Source organism: Halichondria panicea, chromosome 3, assembly GCF_963675165.1.
Source record: "Halichondria panicea chromosome 3, odHalPani1.1, whole genome shotgun sequence".
NCBI lineage: Eukaryota > Metazoa > Porifera > Demospongiae > Suberitida > Halichondriidae > Halichondria > Halichondria panicea.
Genome location: NC_087379.1, coordinates 8,147,884 through 8,168,451, shown reverse-complemented (window position 1 = coordinate 8,168,451; position 20,568 = coordinate 8,147,884). Strand labels below are relative to the sequence as shown.

The 20,568-nt window shown below is 43.7% G+C and overlaps 3 protein-coding genes and 1 non-coding gene across 8 annotated transcripts in view; 2 read left to right on the top strand and 2 right to left on the bottom strand.

Moving 5' to 3' along the window:
* Positions 1-58: 58 nt before the first annotated feature.
* LOC135334187 (zinc finger CW-type PWWP domain protein 1-like) lies at positions 59-3,782 on the bottom strand. The gene is made up of 9 exons (XM_064529276.1): positions 3,663-3,782; positions 3,271-3,517; positions 2,949-3,212; positions 1,426-2,892; positions 1,076-1,151; positions 915-1,022; positions 736-816; positions 600-678; positions 59-481 (listed from the first exon to the last, which is right to left on the bottom strand). Exons 1-9 carry the CDS (start codon positions 3,700-3,702, stop codon positions 231-233), a joined length of 2,613 nt encoding a protein of 870 aa, XP_064385346.1. The 5' UTR covers positions 3,703-3,782; the 3' UTR covers positions 59-230.
* Positions 3,783-3,857: 75 nt separating this feature from the next.
* On the top strand, positions 3,858-19,820 carry LOC135334178 (rho guanine nucleotide exchange factor 5-like). Of its 3 annotated transcripts, XM_064529260.1 has the most exons (18): positions 3,858-3,997; positions 5,075-5,584; positions 5,719-6,009; positions 9,841-10,020; positions 10,285-11,190; positions 11,500-13,271; positions 13,660-13,792; positions 14,118-14,194; positions 14,479-14,724; positions 15,001-15,162; positions 15,395-15,490; positions 16,268-16,344; positions 16,521-16,725; positions 17,447-17,700; positions 18,262-18,501; positions 18,849-18,928; positions 19,246-19,350; positions 19,474-19,820. In XM_064529260.1, exons 2-18 carry the CDS (start codon positions 5,104-5,106, stop codon positions 19,635-19,637), a joined length of 5,469 nt encoding a protein of 1,822 aa, XP_064385330.1. In that variant the 5' UTR covers positions 3,858-3,997; positions 5,075-5,103; the 3' UTR covers positions 19,638-19,820. The 3 variants fall into 3 exon arrangements, with proteins under 3 accessions (XP_064385330.1, XP_064385333.1, XP_064385331.1); XM_064529263.1 differs by lacking the exons at positions 3,858-3,997; positions 5,075-5,584; positions 5,719-6,009 and adding an exon at positions 7,654-7,867; XM_064529261.1 differs by lacking the exons at positions 3,858-3,997; positions 5,075-5,584; positions 5,719-6,009 and adding an exon at positions 7,952-8,108.
* Trnak-uuu (transfer RNA lysine (anticodon UUU)) lies at positions 10,131-10,203 on the top strand. Its single transcript has one exon. It is a non-coding gene; the product is annotated as a tRNA-Lys (tRNA).
* LOC135334180 (rho guanine nucleotide exchange factor 10-like) overlaps positions 19,794-20,568 on the bottom strand; it is a 39,384-nt gene continuing 38,609 nt past the window's right edge. For all 3 annotated transcript variants that reach the window (XM_064529267.1, XM_064529266.1, XM_064529265.1), the window contains one exon: positions 19,794-20,253. In XM_064529267.1, coding sequence (XP_064385337.1) covers positions 20,012-20,253 — 242 coding nt within the window. In that variant the 3' untranslated portion in view covers positions 19,794-20,011. The remainder of the gene's footprint in view (positions 20,254-20,568) is intronic.

Genomic DNA, 20,568 nt, shown 5'->3' with positions numbered 1-20,568 from the left:
TTTTAAATCCAAAAATTCAATAAGTATACAGTCATGTACATACGACATAATTATACTAATTATTTATTATTGTTAAACACTTTAAATTGAAATTAATGTTGAAGGTACTGATAATGATAAAAATCATAAGACAGTAATATTGAAGTGATGAATGACTCTATTATGTTGTTGAATGATGTAACAAGTGATACACAGACTGAAGACTGCCGTACTAATAATTGTCTGTTAGTTTATTCCTCAGCCATGCACTGCTTTGGTTTGCTTGGTTCGTTAGTAGCCATCTTCCCCTCTTGCTCACTTGAGGTATCCAGGTTATCCTGCACATTAGAGACCTTTGTATCATCATCCATTGTGACTGAGTCCACTGGGTCAGGTGGGGTGGGGCTGGCGGTTGACTGGTCCCTATCCACTGAGAAATGAGCAGATTTGCGTTTTCTAGATTTTGTAGTAGTTTGGACTTCTTTTTGATTATCCACACAATCTGATAGGAGTTGGTGATGATAACACTTACACAATATACATACAGTGTAATAATTATAAACGCTGGTAATGGGAAATTGATACAGAACATAATTGTCTAATGTTTGGACTACACTTGCCTTCCTCTACAAGAGCTGCTTTTCTTTTCCTGTTGCCCTTTCTAAATCTCTGTGAGAATGAGAATCTCTCCAGTCGCTCCTAAGAGAGAGAATAATAGTATTAACACATCACCCACACTTGACACTATAGAGTTACCTGGAATGAAGAGCTGAGTGCTTTGGAAGCCTGCTTAGTGGCCATCTTCAAACTACGATGGTATTTCTTAGCAACATTCACCTGTACAAAACACCATAAGAGTTAGACAACTGCCTCCTCACACACACACACACACCACGCACACCCACACACCATGCACACCCACACCACACACTTACTCTATTCTCTTGATTGGGATCTGCTGAGTGATCAAATGTCCGAACACTCTGACAGTGTACCCAGGCTCGACACACTGGGGTATCCAGAAACACAACATGGTACCTCACCTGTGCATGGTGGTGTAATGACATGGCAGGGTATTATAGTTAATAAGTCTTACTGGAACAGGATTGCTTGGCCTGCCCATCTCATAGTAGGCCTCCTCATTGGGGTCTTCCTCAACCATGGCAGGCCACCTACAGTGGGTACAAGTGTGGAGAGGCTGATCAGATACAGTGGCTAAGAATCAACATATTATAGTTACAGATTAATAATAGCAATGCACAATCAGGTACTCTGAAGTTCTCGCACTACGTACATTAAGAGGGCGAACAACATTACTTGTACCGTACACTACAGGATAATTATACTTGAATGCATACACTAAAAAGAGGCTACCCTGAATGCAAGTACATACACTACAAGATACCTTATAGAGTACAGGGTACACCTACTAGTAGCTTCACTCACCAAGGATAGCCGTCCATCTTGGCCCAGACTAGGGACCCAGGGATGAAGGGAGACTCCACAAACTCTTGACTCTCTCCTAGATCAGACCATCCCTCCTCTGGAGTGTCACACTGAGCATGCCCAGGGTCCTCGTTCATGGAGCAGGTCCAAAGGTCAGGTACTAGACAGGGATCGCCGATGGTGGTCAATCTACGCCACTTGTTACAATCATCACATTGTACCCACACTGGGCCTGAATAGTTGGCAGGTTTAGAGGCGTCAGTTTTCGTCCGTTTTGAAGGCCTCGATTTCTTGGGTTTTGGAACAATGGCAGTGGATTGCGATGGTTTAGAGGCAGCACTGAAATCAGGCTTGAATTTCTTTGCTGTTTTGTTACTATCACACACTTGTTTTCTTTTCTTAGGCTTAACGGGGATTTGTTTGGCCTCGATAGTCTTACTACAGTTCTCAGGTTCCTCGGACGTTTGGATGTCATTCTTTTCAGGTAGATGATATTCATCGTCTTTGGGTACCACATTGTCTTCAGCTGTGCTAGTTACTGGCGACACTTTTGTTGCATCGTTTTTGTCAGCTTTTGGCATATTAGGTTGGCTAGTATCGTCGGGTGTGCTGTTGATCGGAACAGTAGCAGTTGCATTTTCCGGCATTTCAATGTTAGCTGTATTTTGAGGGTCATCCTTTTTTGTTGGAGGTTGGTCGCTTTTGTCAGTGTTGGGTGATTTGGGAGGTTGAGAGTTCAATTTTGTTTTAGCCACACTGGCTTGAAGTTTCTCCATTTTTTTCAGTTCCTTTTCCATCTTTTTTTGCTCTCTCTCGGCTTTCTTTCTCTCTTGCTCAAGTTTGGTCTCCATTTTGAGTCTCTCCTTCTCTCGTTTGGCCTCCTCCTTTTCTAGTTTGGCCTTTTCCCTCTCAAGACGTTTCTTCTCTCGTTCTTCCTTTGCAGCAGCTTTCGTAGACTCCACTGGTTTAGTGGATACAGATTTGCTAGTAAGGGCTTTCAGAGGTAGTTTCAACTCAAGTGGTGGTATGTTCTCCTTATCAGCTGAGCCTGAATTTTTTCCTTCCTTCTTTTCAGTTGATTTCTTCACCTTGGTTTTCTTTGGAGCAGGTTTGGTCTTAGTTTCAGCCGAGTCTGGTTTTACCGTAGTCTCCTTGTTAATGCATTCTTGCAGTTTTGGCTGAGGCTTTGAGACAGTGGGCTTCTTTACAGTCTTACTACCACTACAGGGGGATGGTTGAGGCTCTCCTGAACTCTCCTCAGGGTTTGATTGTGGAGACACCGATTTGGAGGTTGGCGGAATAAACGATTTTTTCTTCTTGCCAAATGAAGGTCGGACCTTTTTGTGTTCATTTCGCTCGCTTGAAACACTTTCTTTGTCTGCCTTTGCATCAGTTTTAACTGGAGTAGTTGAGAGATTTTCGTCCGAGGGTCCAAAAATTGCAGCAGACGGTGAAATCAAATCGTCTCTGTAGAAAAATAATAATCTGAATATGAAAAACAAGTACCTACAGAATATGCTTACTTTGTTGAGGCCTGTTGCACATTCACGACTGGAAAAACTGTACCCCCTCCAGGTATGGCCTCAGGTGTGGCCTCAGGTATAGTTGCCTCATGATCAGATAGTCCAGGAGAGGTTACCTCCATATTGAGGGAATCATTCAGACAAGGTTGGTCATTATCCACTGTAACACAGCCCTCTGTTAGTTGAGTCTCATCATCATCCACTGCAACAAAGTCCTCTGGTAGTTGAGTCTCATCCACAAGCGAATCATTCAAAGCTACAGGGCTGCAATACAATATATATTAACTATGCGCACAACATTGGATAAGATTTCAACACATACCTCGAATCTTTGTTGCCTACAGTCTCAGTGGCTGCAGATGTAAGGCCTGAATCAGACAGTGACATTAGCTCAGGAGATAGGGCTGCTTGCTCTGCGGGTAGCTGGGTGTAGTCGTCTGCACCAAGAGAGTCATCTAGACTGGGCTTAGTGGTTGCTTCAGGGAGGAAATCATCGACAAGGGAGTCCTCCATGCTTGGAAGGGTGGGCTGAAAACTGTTGGAGTTGTCGAGCACCTGAGTGTCCTCTCCTGTGTGTGTATGAGTACAGTATAATAATAATTATAATCTTTACCAAGTACAAGGTGATAATGGTGGCATATTTTAAAATGATGCTCTAGTGTCACTGAAAGTCTGGACCATTTAAGGAACAGCTTTGGTTATTTGCAGGCATACCTTCAATAAATGGCGAGATAAACTTGTTAGCAGTAGACATCTTCCAAGACTGCAAGCTGCAAGATGAGTTGATAAGGTAAAGGTTGCAGGTGCACTTTTGAGAAAGAAGCACTCAAGCATAAAGTAGGTAAAGGTCGTTTAGTTTCATTAAGTTTCTGCTTCTTATTAATTTTTGTTGATTGATGTGATGACCCTTTACGTTTAGACTATACTAAATCATCATGGTCATTCAACCGTAGATAGATAGATATCATAGAACACTGTTCCTAAGAGCTGCGCTGATACTGTGTATACACTGACAGGACAATATATTGGATCTCCTCGGTAGCTTCTAGGTGAGTACTCCAGCTCTGTGTGTGTGAGCTGTGTAACTGGTAGCAGCTATGAACTACATGTACTGACTATGATATATCGATAGCACACATGCACATCAGCAGCTGACATGAAGTAGATAAATATGTGAAGTAGATAAATATGTGTATAATGATGGTATCAGTTGATTAGTGCGTATTAGTACAATTGTGCACACCCTATATTACGAAATATCTTCTACACAAGGCGTCAATAATATAATAATTATAGTGCCCCTCCCCTCTTAGTGTGTGTGTGTGAGGGGGGTTGTGCGGAGTGTGTGCGTGTGAGGGGGGTTGTGTGTGTGGAGTGTGTGTGTGTGTGAAGGGTGTGTGTGTGTGTGTGTGTGTGTTTATCCTAGTGGGGGGTCATCACAGAGGACCTCTCCCATATCGTTGACATGGTAACAGATGGTACCCTCAACAATAATACAATAAGGCCTCTAATACTAAACTAAACAATTCAGTATTTGATATTTAATAGGGATATCCTCAGAATGGAATGTAAGCAGTCTAATTAGTTGGTGTGTTTGATTGCCTTTTAGTTGTTGGTTGCTATATTTGTCCCGTGTTTAGCCTATTGTCAATGAAACAACGATTATCACTGAGTGTTGCTTTTAGCTCTGATATACACGTGTATATGCTGACAAATAGCCACACCCTACTTGTATATTAAGCGCTGCATTCCGTGCATTCCGTGTAATTAGGCACTATACTGTCATTGAAAGCATGTGTGAGTTACCACCGCTGCTATTAACTACAGCAGCGAATACAGTGGTGATCCCCTAGCCCTTATAGTCTTGATCCCCTATAGCCATTCATAGATCTGCAGCAGCGTTACATAATCCCTGGTACAGTTATCAGCAATGCTACTTGCTGTATTGACATTACTTTAATTATATAAACTACGCATGATTAAGGTTATAGTATGTTGGTAGCCGAGTCCAACATAAATGAACCCTGTGACCCTGTGATATTGTATATAATGAAGACCACCACTAACGTAACGTATACAACACAACTGATGCTCTTCAAGTTCAACTGCTTTCTCTTTCTCTACAGATTGACACCATAATTATACACAACACAAGATGTCCTCCAGAACAGAAGTGCCTCCTCAGCTACACATAGAGCGAAGTGCTTCATCAGTTGCAAGAGCACTCCTCAGGAAATCCTCTGGTATGAATAAACGGATTATCGGATCACATGCAAGTCACATGACTACCGGTGGCGTACGGAAAATTCCAAGCCAGAGTGAGCCTAAGCCACAGTTGACTAATGGCGTGAGTGAGCAAATACTGAAACCATTGAACAGTTTTGAGAATGGCAACGTGACAGACGACGGTGAAAGTACAGCAGAGGCCGTGGATTCTTCAACTACCGATAACTTTCCTAACTCTATCGATCCGATTGATTTCATTGAGAATAATCCACGTCTCTCACGTCTCTCACACTACACTCACACGTCACACACCTCTCACATGATGGGGGGTGGGCGAGGGGGCGGTCATCGGTACGAGAATTGGAGCATGTTTGTAAGTGAGAAGGAATTTCAAGAATTGGCCAGAAAAAGTGAGTTTTTGGACGTTAATTTTCTCACCCTCCACAGTGTTAATATATCAAGTACAGTTTTGTTAACGCGTGAGAACTAGTTGCTATCACATCACACAATCACCGTTCACACTTTTCTTTCTCACCACACTCAGATAAGGCGCCTATTAAACGATCAAAACCAACGAGAGGAGGCAAGACAACGGAAAGACAACGACTACCACACCCCCTCCCGCGTGTGGCCAACAAGATAAAGTCAGTTCGTATGATCAATGCCCCCCGGAAAAGACGTCTATCCGGACGACTAGCACGCCCCCCTCAATTGTCCAATGCGAGCGAGGAGGGGGACATGGCCCAGGCGGATGAGATGGGGGAGGGGGAGGGACGGGATGATGGGTTTGTGGACGGGGGAGAGGCCGTACGGAAGAGGAACAGGAAGAAACCCGGTGAGGGAAAGTCCCTAGAATAGCAGCTAGGATAATGAATAAGATTTAGTTGGTGTTTTGGTGTCGTTGGTAGTTTTGGTTGGACGTTTTGTAGTCAATATCGAACCCATACAAATTCCATCCACTGCTTCCAGTGAGGATTGGGTAGAGTACAAGCTTCTTGCCATGTATTGCACAGTATGCTTTTAGAAATTAGGTGTGTATGACTTCGCTTTCACTATTCAACTAATAAGTGTAATGTTTCTCCTAATTATCCTACAGTTTTAGAAATCTACCCTATATATAGACTTGGTGTGTATCAGTTTTCTGTGTTTATTGTCACTTACTTACTCCTAATCCCTCAAAGCAGTCCCTAATCTAGTCAGCTATGTCAAGTGGCGTACATATGCTAGTGGGTGTCTTCAGATGACTGTTATGGTTAGCCGTGCATTAGCTAGTAATCATCATCAACCCAATGTCTCCCCTAATTCACTGCACCCTCCCGACTTTCACCGTTGTTATTACACTAATTATAAAAGCAACAGTACAATAATACACTGCACTGTGCTGCATCACTGTGCCCCTCCGCTAACTTTGAGAGACCATAGCTTGAGTTAGGAACGCCCAGGTTACAATAGTAGTTCTTTGGTAGATCTACACTATTAATTATAGTGTACATGCTTACATACATATATCAGGGATTGATTTCAGGCCCTAATTATCCATTACCTGAAAGAATGCATGCCTTGGTGATTTGAGCATCAGAACTAAATGCATATTTTGAACTCTGAGCTGTTCAGAATGCTCCAGATTGTACTGGCAGTTTATAGTTGTGTTTATGCTACTAGCACTTTTTCAGAAACAGAGCTCTCAAAGCATCCATTTGTGTGCGAACATTTCACCCATTGTTCTCATTGTGTGTGCCTGAGGGTGGCAAATTGCCTCCATAGAGATTGTGTATATAATTTATCATCATATCTGTGATTGATAGAATGAAAGTCCCTAACAATCTATTGACATGTCTGTCTCAACTTTTGTAGACACAGATATATTGTTATTAAATATGTGTGATAGGCCAACGGTTTGTTTGTTATTGAGTAAGGTTGCTGCTCATATGAGGTAGACAGCATATTGTAATTGTGGCCACATGTGTTCATATAGATCTATGTATTCAGAACCATAACAGCCTCTGCCGCCCACTTTAGTGCTAGTGCTTGTATATGCAGACAGGCACCCGTCGTACCTCTTAGACCTAGCTTTGTTGAGGCTTATGCTCTAAGTGCTGGATTAAACTACCGCCCACACAAGTCATTAGAGCTACTGCACTTCAAGTGATGAAAGAGTTTATTCAGTGCACTGTCGAATGTGTATATTGCTGAGGGAGGAAGTGAGGTTACTTTTGATGTGGTATTTTTGTGTGCACACAGTACATGTACATCGTCAACATTAATAGTTTATGCTCCAACATAAAATAAATCATGCTGCAGGTATACAGTTGCGACATTAGTCTTCCTGTTGACCCACTGATGACTGGAGAGCTAGCTTCTAGCATAATTATGGTGGCTTCTAGCATATGGGGGCTTCTAGGGTGGTGTCCATATTTAATGTACAGTTTGCAAGTAAGGTGATGATGATATTCATAGATGATTGCTCTTCCTGTCTCACAAATTAGCAGCCATTCATCAACTCTGCAGAAGCCATAGAGCCAACCAAAGAATAACTAAACACGTAGAGCTAGCTAGCTGAAGTTACAAGTATACCACCTACAACAAGCCTTTGGTCTGCTACTAGTACAGACAGTTACTTTGGAGCTGAATAGCCGGTCTTGGCAAGGACTTCAGTTTAATATCATTGGTTGCCATACAAAATCAATGCAAAGGTGAGAGTGGAGGATTTGGCAGTATGCTGATGAGCTGTGTACCTATGGTCTATATATACACAGCAACTTCAGAATCAGTGCCAAAAGAGTGTTTTAGAAGAAAGTTAGCTAGCTGTTTATTAAATACACTCCAGTCTGTTTGTTTGCATAGTGTACAAGTTTGCATAGCATATTAAAGTAGCTGCCATGTTGAGAAGACGCATCCGTGCTCCATTTGTCTACCTCAAGACATCTATCACAGGTATACTAGCTCTGTCAGTCAGTCAGTCAGTCCGTGCAGCTGCTGTGTGTGATATTGTGGGATGGGAGGCCTTATCCCTGCACTAGCCTACGCCTCGGGGAAACCTTGCAGCTAGCTAGCTAAAACCACACAGCACCTGAGTCTATGTTGACCATAATTATTACTGTTTCAATAAATAACTGTCAGTGGAAACGAGTAATTGTTCCCTGTATTATCAAACTGAATCACTGCCAGTGTGTCTGACTGTACATTTGATATCTCTGACAGTGTCTGTACTGTAGCTCTATTTATTAATATTGTCGTTGAACATCCTCCTCCCTAAGCATCCCATCTCTTGTTACAACCAATTCACTCCTGCCATACAGCAATGTAACTTCACCAACCCTATCCACCACCCTGTCTCTTAATCTAATGACATAGCCTTTAATCACATTACCTGTGTGAGGGTCTAGACAACAGGGTCCCTTAGTATACATGTAGTAATGGCCTCAGGATGTTTGTACATACTGGAGCAGCTGGGATGGGAGTCCCTCAGGCCTATCTCAGGGCATATGTCAGAGGGAGTATGAGGTTGGGTCATAAGAATGCAACAACTTACACTAGCTAGGCGACCGTATAAGTATGAGAATTGGATAGAATTACCGTTAATTTGTCCACATTTTTTCTGTTTGTTGTCTCGAGAGTATAATACTGTTTACAGGGACTCTTAAGCATATCCGTGGGTGATGGTATGTGTTTTATTGTGTGGTTTTGGCTATCTCCTCTCAACATTGAATAGAGGCCATGATTAAAGCTCACTCTTTAAGAGTGAAAATGCTCAAATACGAGTTGTTTACATCGTGGTAACTAATGCTCTTGGAGTGTGTGCGTGTGTTGCTCTTAGTGTACCTCTTTGATTCAGTCCCAATAATATTCCAATATTGAGGGTTAGATGTCACTGTAGTAACAGTGATACCTGTGTTCCCATGGCTGTATGGTTCACACCATCCAATACCTGACCTAGCTAGTGCTTATGTGATGTGGGCATTGTGTGACTAGCTGTTAATAGTACCTGCTCACACTCTGTATTAGTAGAGATGGTTTGTATAGTCTTTGTTGCTATGTGCAGCTGTACACATCAAACAACCATGTGACCTTTGTGTCCCTGGCCACTACTCACTGTCTATCTCATTCCTCACTTTGTACTTTAAAACTTTATACATTTATAGTCCTTTCATTTTTAAATTGGTAATTTAGTGGTCCATTAATTTTAATTCCGCTGGGTAATGCCTGATTGCCGTGTTCTGATGTACTGTGTGTGTGGGAGGAGTAATGTTGTTATACATCATACAAATGCATGTACACACATCACCGCCGTACGTGCTTGGATTATACTAAACATTGCTTGTCAGATCTTTTGCATCCATGCAATAGCAGTGCGTAATGGAGAGCCCCCACCCCCTGTGTTGTTGCCGTGGTTACTGTATTGCGGTGTATGTCTATATGCATGGCAGTTGGTAGTATTTATTGTCTAATTTAATAATTAAGCGAAAACAAACTTTCCTTTAGTGTTTTGTGATCGTATTTTTTCACACAGGCACATACACGTATGCTCATGTACAGGTACATAACTAGTATATGTATATAGTTTCCACGTTGTTTGTAATCCCTTACTAGGTTGAGGCATAATCCCCTGTGTCACATGATGTGTATATATAGCTTGATGATTACCCGGGAACCCCCCTCCCCTCAGGTGGTGTGCACATGCTCCTACCCAGTGCTGGTAGTCCTCAATCCAGTCCCTCCAATACACCTGTCTCTAGAAGGAGGGCCTCCTCTAGGAAGTCACGTCCTAAACCTCGTGCCAAGAAGCCAAGTAAACTAGCCCAGCACGCTTCTGCTGACCTCAGCACTCAGGAGAGTACAACTCAAGGTCAGTAGTACATGTACATGTTGTAAATAGCGTACATTGTCAGAAGTGTGGGAGAAGTGTGGGAGAATTAGGTTGTTGAATCAACTCTGAAGTTGCATAGTTTTCTGTGAGCCCGGTTAGCTCAGTTGGTAGAGCATCAGACTTTTAATCTGAGGGTCAAGGGTTCAAGTCCCTTATCGGGCGCATTGATTTTTTGCAATTGTTTTTTATTTTTTAGTGTGTATACTTTTACTAATCTTCGCCACCTCCCCACACATCCCACAGGTCCCGGCTCTTCAGACTCGAGTGAAAAAGGACTGTCCTCTCACGAAGGAGCAGTAGTGCATATCAACGAAGACATTGCAGACTCCGACAGCGAAGATTTATACGAGGACACTCGCTCTGTCACCCCCAATCCAAATTCGTTAGCGTCCAATCACAAGGACGTCCCCGCAGAGCCCAGCGCCATGACCGAGTCTCTTGTTAACCAAAGTAGCAATCATGTGGCGGATTTAAACGACCCGCCACCTCTGCTACAAGTGTCCAGTAAAGATAGCATACATTCAAACTCAGACGAAAATGTTCATGACTCAAACGAAACTAGTGATACTGATTTCCGTGACAACTTCCGAGAAAATCTGTGGAAAAATCGAAGATTTGAGTCCGATTTATCGACTGCTCCTTTTTCCAGTGAAACTTCGGATATGGACACTTCTGGGAACGAGAGGATCTTGGCAACCGACGACGGCAGCAATCGGATTGGTCAGTCTAAACCCCTCATCGAGGTGGTAAAGCATCGTCAAATAAACTCTGAAAGTAGCGGCGATGAAATAGCCAAGAGAGCTCGCGAGGTGAGAATTGTACCACGACCTCCTCCGAAACCAGCCACTCTATTGTCCGGCCTTAGCAACAGCAAGACTGTATCCAAAGCCCCACCCCCGGCTAAGAAAGCGCTGCATCTCACCAAAAGCTCACCAATGTCTGGGAAATTGAACACTGCTATTGCCTCCACACAACTGAAGAGTCCTGCACGAAATAGAGGCAGCCTCAAAGGGACTGTACCTACTAAACCAAAACCACCTATTGCTGCTAAACCTAAACCAGAAGTGAAACCTCGGCCTGCCATGGCAACTATCACTCAACAGAGGACTACTATCATCCCTAATGGAGTGACCACGAGTGGGAAGCCAGGTGAGGGTAATTATATGTGGTTGGTCAATTTCTTAAATAATGATTTGTAAGTTTTAGCGCTAAATAGCGCTAAATAGCTCATAACTTTAGTTCAATCATATCGATTATTTGATTTTCTGAGAGGCCTCTTTTTCCGATAATGAGAAATTATGGCCCATTTCAAATTTCTATTCAGCTGAAAAAGCTCCTTCTAAGCTTTCAGAAAACCAGAAATAATAGACCACCTGAGCTCTAGTTACAGAGCTAACTCTAGTACTCTAAAATGCAGCTTTTTGTTATTGCATGTATGTATGTTGTTCTGCCGTGCAGGTGAAGCTACTAAACCTCGACCTGTGTGTAGCCCCCCATCACTGAGGAAGATACACAGCGAGTCAGTCATGAAGAAACCACCTCCCCCGATAGTGATAGCTAAAACACGACGAGTGAGCGAGCCAGTTCAAACCACACCCACTTCCCCTCCCACCAAGCCTGCCGTCTCTCCTAAACCAGGCAGACCAAAGCCGCCCCCACAAGATCCATCACCACCACCCACACATAACGCACTCTCACCTCTACCGACGTCTGCCGGCTCCGAAGACACACAATCAAAAACATCCTCATCTTCTGAAACCCTCTCCAGCCAATCTCCTTCTAATTCTCCTCACGTTTCACCCGCTGTAAAGAAGAAGTCTCAGTCTAATAATCTTCTGCCGTCACAGCTGTGTATGGAGCACTCTCAGAGCACCCCCTCTTTGTCCGGGCTGCCACCGTCCAAACCACCAAAAGATGTCGAGAAACGTGAGCTACTATTGATGCAAACGCAAGCACAACCGACGCCTAACATAGAGCCGACAATTGTTAAAGATCGGAGCCAATCAGATCCACTCGTGCCACCGTTGACCAATGGGATTCAGTCACCGTCCCCGCCCCCTGTTCCACCAAGATCAAAGGATCCACTAACCGACCTTAACGTACCCATCCCAAAGGATAGACGTACTCCAAGTCCGATAATGAATCGTTCTAATAGACGCCCACCACCAAATCCTCCGCAACAGCAAGAAGAGTCGAGCTCTCCGCCCGTTCCTCGAAGGTCAAAGGTCGATGAAGAGTCCCCGCCCCCTCCTGTACCCCCACACAGCGGCAAAAGGATGAGCATATACAGCAGCATTTTGAACACAACACAAATTAACACTATACAAGAAAATTATGAAATTTGCGACATTGCTCCGGAAAAATCGATTGAAGAATATTATAGTCAAGACTTTGATGCTAGTCATGTATACGCCGAGATAAAGACCACACCCACTAATAGGATACCTCCGAGTGATTGTCATGGCGACACTGTCCAGTATTCAACAAACTCTAAATTAAAGAAAAAGACGTCGATGGCAGCACGAAGAGCTCCACCGCGACCTCCCGTAGGTTCAGAGGAAATCGATTCTTCGCTGTCGTCTGTTCCCGTCCCTCGAAAGAGAAGCAATCTTGAGAGTATAACACTCAAGGCCACCTCCTCCCCCCTACTGGGGACTAGCGGCAGTTCCGGCCCATTGGTTGGGGCCCAGGAAACATCAGACCCCCCGAAGAAAATCTACGCTCGTGCACGCAGAAATTACGAGGAGATGGATATTTTTGATGACCGGGCTGGATCTTTATACTCTGACCAATCAAAGGAGCTCACACTGGAGAAGCCAAACTGGGCCCCACCCACCAGAACTGTTGTTAAACCATCGAGACGAAATTACGAAGAAATTGACATTTTTGAAGACCCTTCACCATTTGATAGTGATAATTCGTCTGCGAAATTCAGCCCCTCTGATGTACCAGCACCAGAGCCACCTGTCTCTCCTATAACGATGGTGGCTGTAACCCGTCAAACCAGTTCATCCACTCTCAAGTTCAACTCGACCAACAAGATCCCAGCACTACCGGTGGAAGACCTCCGTGAGAATTGGACACGTCCGCAGTTTTCCTCTCCTCAAGTCCAACGACGACAGGCCAAGAGCTTCTCAGTCAAGAGAGGGCAATCTATGATATGCAGGAGGTCAGTGTCGGACAGGTTTGTCGTGAAGCCAGCCACTCTCGACCCAAGCATGGCAAGAAATGTGAGTACTGTAATACAGTACTGTGTATACTGTTCTACTGTACTTAATACTGTGTATACTGTTCTCTGTATGTAATACTGCAACACTGTGTTATACTGTACAGCAATGCTGTTCATGTTATGTCTGTCTAGTGTACTGGTGGGAGTTGGTTTCCATGAATACAGTACAGTATTTCATTTGTTGATCAGCAGTATTGTGTTGTTCGAATCATCAGCATACCGTGACCTTGCTTTATGAACCCTGAAGTTGAAAGTAGTGTTGTTAGCTTTGTATCCTTCACTGAATCAGAGTGTATATAGCCTCTCTTATTGTGTAACCTTGTGCTATTGACGTAAAGTTTAGATAAACAGGGTAAGAATTCACAACCCCGGCCTCTCCTCTTATGCAGGGCCTGTATCGTCCCTCTTCCCTGGATAACCTGAATGACAGGATGGACCGCTCTATTCGTGCCCCTAACCAGGTGGGAGGGGGCTCCTCCAGTGATGAGGAGGAGACTAGCACACTCTCACCCACACAGCTAGGTGAGCAATGCACCTCCCACACAGTTTAGCCTTTGTACCCCCCCCCCCCCCCCACACACACAGGTTGTACATTAGGTAGTCATTTTATGTATCCCACACACACACACACACACACACACGCACGCACGCACGCACACACACACACACACACACACACACACACACACACACACACACACACGCACGCACGCACACACACACACACCTACACACACACACACACACACACACACACACACACACACACACATGTATAAACTAATTATTATCCGTTGTTATGTAGCTACAGTATTATCACTAGTACCCTCTCCCTCCTCCCACTCAGGGCTGCCCAAGGTGCCCAGTAGAGACGATCTGTACAGTCCTTCGAAGACCAACACACAGAAAGAAAAGCAAGATAAGGTAGAGTACAGTACAGTGCAGTACAGTGCAGTGCAGTACAGTGCAGTGCAGTACAATACACAAGTAGTGAAAGCATTATTGTCACTGCATGTGGACTCTTAAATGCATCGAAGATATTCAAGTCAGTCTAGATAGAAAACTTTTTTCGTTTGTAGCCCTCATCCAGACTGTACATAGTTTGCTACAACTAACTGTTACCCCCCCCCCCCCCCCCACACACACACACGCACACATGCACACACACACACACACACACACACACACACACACACACACACACACAGAGCGATGAAAGGAACCCGGACGCAGAGCCGCTCTACCAGTACATCAACACAGCAGAGTTCCTCAGAGAAGCCCCACCCACTGCCTCGGAGAAGGAACAGAGTAACGGCTATGCAATTGGACGGAAACGTAACCAGCTGGATGTGGCACGGCATCTGTCCCAGCGTAGACTCTGGTGTGAGCAGCCTGAGGTGATCAGCAGTGGGGTACTCAAGTTACTCAGCGATGAAGAGAGGAAGTTGCAGGAGGTGGGTTGCTGAGCTAACCGTGAGAGCGGGGTTTTATAGCAGCTATATGCATCATTAACTTGCAGTTGTTTAGTGAGGTGTCTGTTTGCTTAAGAGTTGTTAAAACCGGTAGGTTTGGCACCACTGTGTAGCTTTTTATACGTGTGAATGTAAGTGTAACATTAGTCTAGAGTTGAAGTTGTTTTTAGCAATTAAAAATAGGAGGACGTCTCTTCTCCGGCTCTGTGGACAGCACCTAGATAATGTATTTTTTATATTCTTCATATTTCCCTCCAGGCCATATACGAGGTGATCACATCGGAGGCTACTTACCTGCGTAGTCTGGACGTGCTCATCAACCACTTCATGGATGACCCCGGGATGAACCCTAACCTTCCTGAGGGCAGACGCGTGTTGGACAAGCGACAACATCACGTCATCTTCTCCAATGTCAGAGAGGTACGTATATATGCAGCAGCTGCGGTTAGCTATCTTTGAGAGCTCGTAATTTGTGTTCAGATTGTCCCAGTTTTTAAACTAACTTTCAATGGTGTGCTTACATGTAGATACAAATTCTGTCATTGGTCGAAATCTAGCAATCTCAACAAAACCAAAATCTGTAGTTTTGCAAGCCCTAGTCTGTGTATGTCTCTACCATTCTGACTCCGCCCCCTTGCCCTACCCTCTTTAGGTACGAGAGGTGAGTGCACGATTCCTGGAGAAGCTGCAACGACGACAGAGAGAGAGTGCAGTCGTGCGAAACATCTCTGACATCATCCTAGAATTTGTAAGTGACCGGGTATTTCTGCCAAATTCCATGGAGACTGTTTTAGCTGCCATAACTTAAAGTCCGTGATTCCAATTTCAACGATTTTATGATTTTCGGAAAGCTTAGAAGCAGACCTTTCAAATGGTGTCATCAAAGTTTATATTTGAGAGATAAAAGTATTTGCCAATTTAGCCGTACCATGGATTATAGCCCATGGTCCGAGGCCAAAAATGACAAATTATGGCTCCGATGAAAATTTGGATTGAAACACATCATTTGAAAGGTTTTTTTCTAAGCTTCCAGAAAATCATAACATTTTTGACATTGGATCAACGGTACTCAAATTATGGCTGTTGAAAGATGTTCAACTTCCTCCCAGTACGATCTTTGGTTTGGGGACTCTTCCAGCTGCCATAACTTGAAGTCCGTGGATCCAATTTCAATAATTTTTTGATTTTCTGAAAGCTTAGAAAAATACTTTTCAAATGACGTAATCAAAGTTCATATTGAGCGATAAAAGTATTTACCAATTGTGGCCATACCATGAATAATAGCCCATGGTCCAAGGCCGAAAAATGACAAATTATGGCCCCGATGAAATTTTGGATTGAAACACATCATCTAAAAGGTCTTTCTCTAAGCTTTCAGAAAATCAGAAAATTTTTGAAATTAGATCAAAGGTACTAATTTAAAGTTATGGCTGCTGAAATAATTATATTCAACATCCCCCCCTCCTCTGTATCCCCATGACTACTGTGCTACATGTATATGGTAATGCCATCACTGTCTCCACAGGCTGGCAACTATTTTGAATGCTATGTCAAGTACTGCACCAACCAAGTGTACCAGACCAGGGAGATGCAGGAGTGCCTGTGAGTAACTCCAGTAGTAGCAACAATCTGTGATAGCTGCCTATCTGATCCAGACACTTTCTCAAGCTAGTGAAGACATAATCTTGTATAGAAAACCTTATCTGTAGCTGTAAGAGCAGTGACTTGTACAACATTTCACAAGCACTATAACTCATGTCTGTCCTGTCCTCGTACAGTGAGAACAACATGATGTTCCGGGACTATCTCCGCCGGTTAGAGAGGGACAAGATCTGTCAGGCCCTCAACGTGCAATCATTCCTACTCCTCCCGATGCAGCGGATCACGCGACTGCCTCTACTAGTGCTGGCCATCCTAAATCGCACCCCCCTGGACCACCCAGACCATCATGTCATAGAGAGAACACTCAGAACAGTACAGAAGGTGAGAGTACAGCTATTACTGGGATGCCTTTACCAACCAAAGTCACTACTTCACACGATGTATAATTTTCTAATTGCATCCCATGCACAGCTGACTATTGGCTAGATGATTTCTTAGACTGCCTACTCTAGCCTCTCAACAACCACAATGCTTAGCTTACAGTACATGTTGTAGGACTACCCCTCTCCCCTGTAGTTGAGTTGGTCCATATACTGACTACCTACCCTCCCCTGTAGTTGAGTTGGTTCATATACTGACTACCTACCCTCCCCTGTAGTTGAGTTGGTTCATATACTGACTACCCCCCTCCCTGTAGTTGAGTTGGTCCATATACTGACTACCCCCCTCCCTGTAGTTGAGTTGGTCCATATACTGACTACCTACCCTCCCCTGTAGTTGAGTTGGTCCATATACTGACTACCTACCCTCTACTGACTACCCCCCTCCCTGTAGTTGAGTTGGTCCACCTACCCTCCCCTGTAGTTGAGTTGGTCCATATACTGACTACCTACCCTCCCCTGTAGTTGAGTTGGTCCATATACTGACTACCCCCCTCCCTGTAGTTGAGTTGGTCCATATACTGACTACCCCCCTCCCTGTAGTTGAGTTGGTCCATATACTGACTACCCCTCTCCCCTGTAGTTGAGTTGGTCCATATAGTGACTACCCCCCTCCCCTGTAGTTGAGTTGGTCCATATACTGACTACCCCCTTCCCTGTAGTTGGTGACATCATGCAATGACGGGGCTCGTAAAATGGAACGTACTGAACAGCTGGTCGAGATCCACCAACGATTGGACTTTGGTAAACTGAAGCCGTTCCCTCTGGTGTCTGCCTCCCGCCAGCTTGAGAGGAAGGGGAACCTGGTGGAACTGCAGGTGGAGCAGAAGCTACTCGGCAAGATCAAGGTCAAGAAGACATCTCTCTACGTTTTCGTATTCACTGACTATGTCATCATTACCAAGAAGAAAAAAGAGTGAGTTCCCTGTGCCCCTGTAATCAACAGCAACTAATATTCTTATCCTTTTAGATCCGATACTTTTTCATATAGTATTGCATGTATAGGAGCCATTACCATATACCTTAAGGTGACACATTTTCACAGGTAGATTTGTTTGCGGGTTTTACAGTTGCAGTCTGTGGTGGTCATAGTGTAGTGTAGCAGACTGTAGTGATGGTAGATACTAAAGTGGTTAGATAGTTGTACATAGTGTATGTAGTGCTTGTAGTGAGGGTTACTTGCTGTCTAGTACAGCCCATTGTTTATGCTGGTGTTGCAGTTAGTGGTACATGCCACTGTTGTCAATTATCTCTGTATCTAGTATAGTTCGCTTTGGTGGATTGGCTGTTAGAAAGGTTTTCGGATTTAATTTTCGTGCTGAATAGCAGCCTTTCTACAGCAGATATTAAATTCATGAGTATAGATGTTCCCGGTAGATGCTTATCAGCGAAAATCAGCGAAAACCACAAACATTTTATAGTCTGGAACTATACACGCTATACAGTATCATGACAACCATCTTCCCCCGCCCCTCAGTCCCAAAGGTGACTTCTCCTACAAGGTGATTGACCACGCCTCCAGAGCTCTGGTGGAGGTCGAGTGGATTGAGTCTCATCGCAGTGTCAATTTCGAGAAAAGTATGTTCAAAGAAGCCGAGTCTGTTTCCAGGGCAACGTGGGCAGTATCTCAGGCAGTGGAGAAACATGCCTTCCTCGTGATCTTACTGTCCAATGCCTACAACCAGTGCGCCAAGTATCTCTTCATAGCACAGAACGAGTAAGTCTCTAGTTCTCGTTAAACCTGCTTGTTGAGTATAAGCCCATCTTGTTAAACCTGCTTGTTGAGTATAAGCCCCTCTTGTTAAACCTGCTTGTTGAGTATAAGCCCATCTTGTTAGACCTGCTTGTTGAGTTTAAGCCCCTCTTGTTAAACCTGCTTGTTGAGTTTAAGCCCCTCTTGTTTGTTTGTTGGATTACATGTACAGTACACTCTCATAGAGACAACAGGGGAGTACATTTGGTAGTTAAGATCTCTAGTGCTCCTTATTACCCACACCTCACACTCCTCACACCCACCCCCTCACTCACTCCTCACACCTCACACACACTCTCTCTCTCTCTCAGCACTGACAAGACTCGGTGGATGGAGTCGATGGAGAGGCAGGACGGGCAAAAAGACGAGGAGAAGATCTACGAGATGTGGGGTGAGAGACTCCATTAGGCATGAGTAGCTCTATATATATCCGTTGAACAGCTTTTAATGTTTAGAGAGCAGCCATCACGCACACATTATAGTGCTTTAGTGAAGCATCTGTAGTTTCTTTAGTGAAGCTGAGAAGAAGCTTATACATAAGCATTCTAAGTAGCCAAGCACCACAAAAAATAATTATCGTCTTAAAATTGAATTTCACTGTTACAGTAAAAAGTAAATTGTTGTTTCGATCATAAAATAATTATCTAGCTCAGTTTTTAGTAATGCTTTGACCCTGACTATACGTGATTACCCTCTCCCCACGTGCAGACTGTCCCCAGGTACAGGCCATCTTTGACTATCGTGGGACACAGCCGGACGAGCTGGACCTCCAGAGAGGAGATGTCGTGAAGGTGTACAGGAAAATGGCAGATGGTAAGTATTAAAGTTTGTATTTCAGTTTTTTGTATTGATAATCTTTACCCAACTGAGATAATAATTCAATAATTATTTCATATGTACGCTAATTGACTCCTCCCCCTGTCCCACCCACCCCAGGTTGGTACGAGGGAGAGAAGCTGCGTGATCTACGCAAAGGCTGGTTCCCGTCCAACTTCTGTGTGGAGGTCCAGAACGAGCACACGAGAGCACGCAACCTCAGAGAGACACATCGGCTAAGAGACTTAACTGAATCATTGCAGACTAGAATATCACACAACTAAATCCTATAGAAATCACAGCTCTCTTTCTCTTAATTGTTTTGTGTTCCTCTGTAATATAGTGCTGTACATGTGTTATCATAATGTTCATTCTTCTATGTTATCATGACTGTGTTGTATTTATAATAATAATTATTTCATAAAAAAATTCCACAAGCACACAATAAAAAAAGTTATTATTAAGAATTGTCAGTCACTTATAAAATTGGAAATTAAGATACAAGATTGTTAAAACCTGTGGTCACGCGCACACACACATAAATAAAATGATTGGCTGCAGCTTAGCTGATTAAAATAAAAATCACATACTAACAAAATTATACCTGTGCTAGCTATAATTGAAACTCTATTATTGTTAAAAAATTCATTCAAACATTCTATTGTTCAATCTCGTATGCCAGCATGCATCCTTCCGTCTGCCTGTCCTCTTGAGACACGGAGTCCTTGGCCATTGGAAACAAAACATTAGTCTTTGCTCCATAACGCAGATCAATGAGTCCTCTTCCACAAGTCAGCACAAAGATGGCACCTTCTTTAGAGCCTTTGGGTCGACCAGGTACAGTTGGTTGAGAGTCTCTCACTAAAGTGGAGGTGAAGACTTTGCTGGCAGAGTTGGGACCTAAAGGATGGTGTGTGTGTGTGTGTGTGTGTGTGTGTGTGTGTGTGTGTGTGTGTGTGTGTGTGTGTGTGTGTGTGTGTGTGTGTGCATACAGTGGTTTTTAGTTGTACACACTAATTGCTTGGTTAATTACTATACCATTTTCTTGTGAAAATCAGAGATGAAAGACATTACTTGCAATCCAATTACCACGCAATGTTTACTACACACAGTACATGCAGCCTACTAATAAAACACTATAAAGGCAGTCTCTTCCTGGGAAACAAAGAAGCAGGAAGGCATCTATACAGCTTTGACCATAATAATTATTGTGTA

Bases quoted from the DNA above. Each gene is read 5' to 3' on its own strand.
- LOC135334178 (XM_064529260.1), top strand. From the start codon at position 5,104: ATGTCCTCCAGAACAGAAGTGCCTCCTCAGCTACACATAGAGCGAAGT. The intron at 14,725-15,000 runs GTGGGTTGCTGA...ATTTCCCTCCAG, and splicing joins AAGAGAGGAAGTTGCAGGAG to GCCATATACGAGGTGATCAC. The intron at 16,726-17,446 runs GTGAGAGTACAG...CCTTCCCTGTAG, and splicing joins CACTCAGAACAGTACAGAAG to TTGGTGACATCATGCAATGA.
- LOC135334187 (XM_064529276.1), bottom strand. From the start codon at position 3,702: ATGTCTACTGCTAACAAGTTTATCTCGCCATTTATTGAAG. The intron at 817-914 runs GTAAGTGTGTGG...TGTTTTGTACAG, and splicing joins ATCCCAATCAAGAGAATAGA to GTGAATGTTGCTAAGAAATA. The intron at 482-599 runs GCAAGTGTAGTC...AACTCCTATCAG, and splicing joins AGCAGCTCTTGTAGAGGAAG to ATTGTGTGGATAATCAAAAA.